General features: G+C 41.0%; 1 protein-coding gene across 1 annotated transcript in view; it reads right to left on the bottom strand.

Annotated features, from left to right (window-relative positions):
- Positions 1-1,633: 1,633 nt before the first annotated feature.
- The window catches only part of LOC133616743 (transmembrane protein 69-like), an 8,414-nt gene continuing 2,206 nt past the window's right edge, over positions 1,634-7,841 (bottom strand). The window contains exons 2-3 of the mRNA XM_061976328.2: positions 2,529-2,570; positions 1,634-2,446 (exon numbers count right to left, since the gene is read on the bottom strand). Coding sequence (XP_061832312.2) covers positions 1,712-2,446; positions 2,529-2,570 — 777 coding nt within the window. The 3' untranslated portion in view covers positions 1,634-1,711. The remainder of the gene's footprint in view (positions 2,447-2,528; positions 2,571-7,841) is intronic.

A 7,841-nucleotide genomic window follows, 5' to 3' on the forward strand; every position in this document is an offset into this window, starting at 1 on the left:
ATGTTACATTTAATCACGACAAACTCGCAACAGAAGGGCGGGGAGTTGGGGCCCTGGAGGTCGACTGCTGCTATGAAGTGAAGTGAAGTGAATTACATTTATATAGCGCTTTTTCTCAAGTGATTCCAAGCGCTTTACATTGTGAAACCCAATATCTAAGTTACATTTAAACCAGTGTGGGTGGCACTAGGATCAGGTGGGTAAAGTGTCTTGCCCAAGGACACAACGGCAGTGACTAGAATGGCGGAAGCGGGGATCGAACCTGGAACCCTCAAGTTGCTGGCACGACCGCGCTGCCAGCCGTCCATCACCCCGAGGGGAAAGAAGCGGTGGTGAAGTCGTGGGGTGGGGGAGGGTGTGTGTGTGCCCAATTGTCTTGGGTGTGACGATGTAATGTTTTTTATAGACTGAGGCCGATCTGCAAAAGTTCGACTCCAGGTGTTGTTGAGGAGGGAGGGAGGTGTCCTCGGGGGTGTTTTTCAGAACAGCCTGGTCCTGCGTCAAGGCCATTCGAGGGAGTCAAATCGTAGATTAGGATGTTTTTTTTTTTCCGCGAGCAGACAAAACAATGACTTGTCTGTTCTATTTGTCCATGCTGGCTTCTCTCAAATTCAATGAAAAATAACTCATGTTCAATTATTTATGCAATCAAAAGGTTGTACTCCCCAGTTCCCATCGACAATTCCAGACCATCGTGAGCCAGGCTCTCTGTGTAGTTTTATTTTTAATCTTTATGTTGCTTTGCTCAAACTTCACAATAATTCATATCCAGGATCAAGACAAGATGTAAACCAAACATCCTCTCAACCAGGGCCGGCCCGTGGCATAGGCCGTATAGGCAAATGCTAAGGGCGCCGTCCATGAGGGGGCGCCACGCCAGTGCCACAAATGTTGGAGAAAAAAAAAAAGTTGGTACTATTATTTCTAAATACAAAAAATAATCCCACGTTAATTAAAATGCAAAGTAAAGCCTATTTAATAGAAATATTATTTGTTACAACATTACAAGCCCCCCCCCGCCCCCCTTCGCCCGGTGCGCCCCTCCCTTCCCGTATCAAGACTCTTTTTGGACGTCACCACATCAAAAAATCAACACAAGATGTCAAAACGGCCAAAACTGTCAGGTGCCCAGGGAAGAAAAAAGAGAAAAGAAGAGGAGGAGAAACGAGAAAAAGACAAGAGGTAGCAGGTAGGTAACGTTAGCCTACATGAAATTATTTGTCTGTTACAGAATGTGATAGTAACCTGGCTTTTTAGCATTAAGCTAATGTTACATGATTCGGCAATTGCTAATCAATAAATAGCTAGTTCTGTTTTAACGTCGGGTTAATATTGTGGAGGGGGCTAAATTGTTATGGAAAATAATAATGTAACGTTAGGTAATTACAGTACTCCCACCTTACATTCCTCAGGGACATTTGTATTAGATATTTTAAGCAGGTGTTTTTTGTTTACATTGTTATTGCCTTCTGGTTAGCTCATGTTTGCCCTGCAGGTAATAGTCACTTTTCCACCCATTAGGTATAGTTGTAAGCCTAGTTGTTAAAGTGCACATCATTAATGTTAATTAAGCAATATGTATGTAAAAAATATTGTATTTCATATATTCATTTTTTATTTTTTGCATTCTTGCCTATGGCGCCAGATTGGTTAGGGCCGGGCCTGCTCTCAACCACGGATGCAATCAGGCTTGTACTGTCTGCATGATTTCTTACTCTGAAAACAATTTCTTTGTTGGATATACGTTGATCACCAGGATTGTGCCCAGAAGAGACACGACGGCCACGATGGTCAAAACGGCTCGCAGGGCTTTGAACCAGCTGGGGTAAGTGGGCAGCAGTGACAGGTCATAGTGAAGGGAGATCCCCAGTGCTACGATGACCGTAGTGGCTGCAGAAATGCTGTCGGCTATCAACATGGCGGCCCAGGCCAGGAGTGGGGACACCACACTGTTGCTCAGGTTTACCCAGTCGGGTTTGGCGGGGCTGCCCTCGGGGAGAGCGAATCCCCAACGAGACCCGCCCAGGAAGGAAACGATGGAGGCTCCGTAGGCCACCTGAGCGTAGACCAGCTCCGTGTAGCAGATCTCGGCGGCGCCCATGAAGAGAGTCGGGGCGACAAACGGGATCAGCCCGGCGGACCCCAGCCAGAGAGCGGGTTTGGGACTCTTCCAGAAGTCCTGCATGTCATCGCGCAGCAGGTCCACGTCCCTGGGAGGAGGCTCGGGCTTCTCTCGCTTTTTCAGCCTCACCACAGAGGAATGGAAATATTGGTTCCTTGCTGGGAACGTGGCTGCATGACTCTTTTCTACAACCCCGGTTCTCAGTGTTGGCCACCTGGAGGAGAATACCCAATTTATATCTGGAGGGTCTGACCTGCCCGGATTAGTTGCTCTGGTAAGTAACAACGTCCGACATTTGGGTGAGGGTCTTGCCAGGTGCCACACCTAAGCAAAGATACATGGGTGTCAAAATTCTATTTATTAATAAAATAGACAATCACAGTAAGAAAACCACACATTTTATTACCTTCTGGGCAGTTATGGTGCTTCTAAGTCTCGCAGAGAACATCTGAAGAAAGATGGGAACGTAAATCTTACGAGACAATACAGTCGTGGTCAAAAGTTGACATACACTTGTAAAGAACATCTTGAGTTTCCAATCATTTCTACAACTTTTGTGATGTAGTGATTGAAGCACATACTTGTTGGTCACAAAAAACATTCATGAAGTTTGCTTCTTTTATGAATTTATTATGGCTCTACTGAAAATGTGAGCAAATGTGCTGGGTCAAAAGAGGAGATAATGTTTGAAGAGAAGTGACCGGTTTATAAAAAAATTTTGTTTTGAAGGGGAAATTGCAAACTTCCTGTTGATTTTTGCTGAGGGTTGTCAATCTATGAAAAGTAGGTCTAAGTGAGACCTACATAGAGGTTTTTGTTTCATGTCTCTCTGACTTTCCCAGTGGGAGTTACAGGCAGTTTTGTCATTATTTTCTTCCGAGGAGCAGTATTTTCTCCATTTTATTCAAAAATTGCTCTAGAGCGCAATTTTGAGATTTGGGGTTAGGTTTTTTCATTAGATCGCAATTTTAGCCAGTCCTGATGTGTGTGTTCAGTTTGGTGAGTTTTGAAGCATGTTAAGGGGGTCAAATTGCAGCTCAAAGAGGCAAAAGTGACTGTTTTTAGTACTTTTTTGTCTTGAAGGGGGAATTGCCAACTTCCTGTTGATTTTTGCCCGAGAATATACTATTATGAAATCTAGGTCTAAGTCACACCTACATAAAGGTTTTTGTTTCATGTCTCTCTGACCTTCCTAGTGGGAGTTACAGGCAGTCTAGTTTTTTTTTCTTTTTCGTAGGGGGCACTAGAGCGCAATTTTGAGTTTTGAGGTTTGGTTTTGTGATAAAAAGTTTTGCCGTATATTACTGATGTGTGTGTAACATTGGGTGAGTTTTGAAGTATGTTAAGGGGGTCAAATTACAGCGCAAAGTTGCGGAAGAATAATAATAATAATTAAAGCTGCAAGCAGCATTGGTCGGGCCCGCGTATTTGGCAGGTGCTAGTCCTAAGTGTCCCAATACTTTTGTCAAGTTTTAGTCCCAAGTGTCCCAATACTTTTGTCTACTTTTAGTCTGAAGTGTCCCAAGACTTTTGTCTAGTGTACCTACCTTGTCTGCATTGTGTGGGCACGTTGGTGCTTCCTGCTTTTAAGCAGCCATCTTAAAAAAACAGCAGCGCAGCAGCATCAGCGCAGCGGTTCTTTGAAGGCTTATAAAATCAAAACCGGAGCAGTTAGAAAATGTTTTTCGATAACTTTTATTTGGAAGGGTTCAATCTCTCTCCTGTGTTAGTTTGAAGCCAAACGACAAACGCGCTCAGAGGAGATAATGTTTGAAGAGAAGTGACCGGTTTATAAAAAAAATTTTGTTTTGAAGGGGAAATTGCAAACTTCCTGTTGATTTTTGCTGAGGGTTGTCAATCTATGAAAAGTAGGTCTAAGTGAGACCTACATAGAGGTTTTTGTTTCATGTCTCTCTGACTTTCCCAGTGGGAGTTACAGGCAGTTTTGTCATTATTTTCTTCCGAGGAGCAGTATTTTCTCCGTTTTATTCAAAAATTGCTCTAGAGCGCAATTTTGAGATTTGGGGTTAGGTTTTTTCATTAGATCGCAATTTTAGCCAGTCCTGATGTGTGTGTTCAGTTTGGTGAGTTTTGAAGCATGTTAAGGGGGTCAAATTGCAGCTCAAAGAGGCAAAAGTGACTGTTTTTAGTACTTTTTTGTCTTGAAGGGGGAATTGCCAACTTCCTGTTGATTTTTGCCCGAGAATATACAATTATGAAAACTAGGTCTAAGTCAGACCTACATAGAGGTTTTTGTTTCATGTCTCTCCGACCTTCCTAGTGGGAGTTACAGGCAGTTTTGTCATTTTTTTCTTCCGAGGAGCAGTATTTTCTCCGTTTTATTCAAAAATTGCTCTAGAGCGCAATTTTGAGATTTGGGGTTAGGTTTTTTCATTAGATCGCAATTTTAGCCAGTCCTGATGTGTGTGTTCAGTTTGGTGAGTTTTGAAGCATGTTAAGGGGGTCAAATTGCAGCTCAAAGAGGCAAAAGTGACTGTTTTTAGTACTTTTTTGTCTTGAAGGGGGAATTGCCAACTTCCTGTTGATTTTTGCCCGAGAATATACTATTATGAAATCTAGGTCTAAGTCACACCTACATAAAGGTTTTTGTTTCATGTCTCTCCGACCTTCCTAGTGGGAGTTACAGGCAGTCTAGTTTTTTTTTCTTTTTCGTAGGGGGCACTAGAGCGCAATTTTGAGTTTTGAGGTTTGGTTTTGTGATAAAAAGTTTTGCCGTATATTACTGATGTGTGTGTAACATTGGGTGAGTTTTGAAGTATGTTAAGGGGGTCAAATTACAGCGCAAAGTTGCGGAAGAATAATAATAATAATTAAAGCTGCAAGCAGCATTGGTCGGGCCCGCGTATTTGGCAGGTGCTAGTCCTAAGTGTCCCAATACTTTTGTCAAGTTTTAGTCCCAAGTGTCCCAATACTTTTGTCTACTTTTAGTCTGAAGTGTCCCAAGACTTTTGTCTAGTGTACCTACCTTGTCTGCATTGTGTGGGCACGTTGGTGCTTCCTGCTTTTAAGCAGCCATCTTAAAAAAACAGCAGCAGCATCAGCGCAGCGGTTCTTTGAAGGCTTATAAAATCAAAACCGGAGCAGTTAGAAAATGTTTTTCGATAACTTTTATTTGGAAGGGTTCAATCTCTCTCCTGTGTTAGTTTGAAGCCAAACGACAAACGCGCTCAGAGGAGATAATGTTTGAAGAGAAGTGACCGGTTTATAAAAAAAATTTTGTTTTGAAGGGGAAATTGCAAACTTCCTGTTGATTTTTGCTGAGGTTTGTCAATCTATGAAAAGTAGGTCTAAGTGAGACCTACATAGAGGTTTTTGTTTCATGTCTCTCTGACTTTCCCAGTGGGAGTTACAGGCAGTTTTGTCATTTTTTTCTTCCGAGGAGCAGTTTTTTCTGCGTTTTATTAAAAAATTGCGGTAGAGCACAATTTTGAGATTTGGGGTTAGGTTTTTTCATTAGATCGCAATTTTAGCCAGTCCTGATGTGTGTGTTCAGTTTGGTGAGTTTTGAAGCATGTTAAGGGGGTCAAATTACAGCTCAAAGAGGCAAAAGTGACTGTTTTTAGTACTTTCATACCTGCCAACTTTTGAAATCAGAAAAACCTAGTAGCCAGGGTCCAAGGGCCGCAGGCCCCGGTAGGTCCAGGACAAAGTCCTGGTGGAGGGTTCAGGGCTTCGCCCCCCGACGCAAAATGATTATTAGCATTCAGACAGGTTAAAATGTTGCTAAAACCATCACTTTTCTATCAGTCACAGTGACTTTTCAAAACAAAAATATTACAGCAAAAATCATATGGGTTGATTGACATGTTTATTCTGTAAGCTAACTTCAATAGTTTGAAATTATTTTGACAGTTAATGCCAGTTATCTTGTCAACCTTTCACAAGACTTCAATTTGTTAATTGAAAGTATAAACAGTATAAACACTTTTTACAGTAAACAAATGGTAAAACAGTACTAAACAATTCCATTAAAAAAAAAATTGGTGTCATTATTAACTTTCTGTCCAAGCTTGTATAATCTACTGCCTTGTTCAATTGTAAAAAATATTCTGTGCCTAAAATTCACATTTCTATCACAATTATCATACTGTAAACATGGTAAGCTAACTTCATTAAAATTAATAGTCCTGTCAATAGCATGGAATTACAATTCAAATGTAGTTTTTTTGGAAGCCTTTCAAAAGAATTCAAAATATGAAAAATTCATGAAAATTAATTGAAGCCATCAGACACTTGAAAAGTGGCACATCACATCTCTAATGTAATCATTTGAACTTTTCAACAGAAATAGCACTGCAAAAATATTAAGGACATACTTCTGTATTTTGGTAGTTATGCTGTCAACATTTAACAAGATTTCTTCAACTTGGACTTGAAATCATAAATAGTATAAACACTTTTAACAGTATGTCGTGCTGTGAAATACAGCCGACAGGATTGCGCACCAAACACGAAGCAAGGCCAAAGCGCATTCATGGTGCAGGAGAACAAAGGACTTCTTTCATTTAAGGTTTGTGATAAACCATCAAACTCATTCGTTAAAAGGACTCTATAGTAATATAAAGCGAGTTTTTCTGGACATTATCATGCAAGAAAAGTTTATTTTTGGGACCGCGATCACCGCGTAATGATTTTTAAAGGTTGCATTACATTATTAACTGTCCCATGTGATCAGCCAGTGCGATTGGAAGTCCATGCTCAATTATTGCCTCCGTAAATAAAACTTCGGCATTTATCACATCCCAAAGAATCTGTTTGGGCGACGAAAAACGTTGAAAGTTTTCCACTTGTATCGCTAGCAACGGCATTAGACTTGTGTTTTTTTGTCCCAACGTGGTCTTTTACATCGCTAATTCCTCCGTGTCCGATCGAAAAATCTTGTCTGCACAAGGTGCAATTCGCGTAGTTTTCACCCTTTTTTTTTTTTAAATGAATGAAAAACCGTATTTTTTATCACTGCAACCGTAACCCGGAATAGGTTGATGAAAACCGTACGAATTACGGGAAAACCGGAGTAGTTGGCAGGTATGTACTTTTTTGTCTTGAAGGGGGAATTGCCAACTTCCTGTTGATTTTTGCCCGAGAATATACTATTATGAAATCTAGGTCTAAGTCACATCTACATAAAGGTTTTTGTTTCATGTCTCTCCGACCTTCCTAGTGGGAGTTACAGGCAGTCTAGTTTTTTTTTCTTTTCGTAGGGGGCACTAGAGCGCAATTTTGAGTTTTGAGGTTTGGTTTTTTGATAAAAAGTTTTGCCGTATATTACTGATGTGTGTGTAACATTTGGTGAGTTTTGAAGTATGTTAAGGGGGTAAAATTACAGCGCAAAGTTGCGGAAGAATAATAATAATAATTAAAGCTGCAAGCAGCATTGGTCGGCCCGCGTATTTGGCAGGTGCTAGTCCTAAGTGTCCCAAAACTTTTGTCCAGTGGTAGTCATAAGTGTCCTAAAACTTTTGTCTACTTTTAGTCCGAATTGTCCCAATACTTTTGTGTAGTGTACCTACCTTGTCAGCATAGTGTGGGCATGCTGGTGCTTCCTGCTTTTAAGCAGCCATCTTAAAAAAACAGCAGTGCAGCAGCATCAGCGCAGCGGATCTTTGAAGGGTCATAAAATCAAAACCGGAGCACTTATAAAAACTCTTTCGATAACTTTTAATCAGAAGGGTTCAGTCACTCTCCTGTGTTAGTTTGA

Source organism: Nerophis lumbriciformis, linkage group LG14 (genome assembly GCF_033978685.3).
Source record: "Nerophis lumbriciformis linkage group LG14, RoL_Nlum_v2.1, whole genome shotgun sequence".
Classification (NCBI taxonomy): domain Eukaryota; kingdom Metazoa; phylum Chordata; class Actinopteri; order Syngnathiformes; family Syngnathidae; genus Nerophis; species Nerophis lumbriciformis.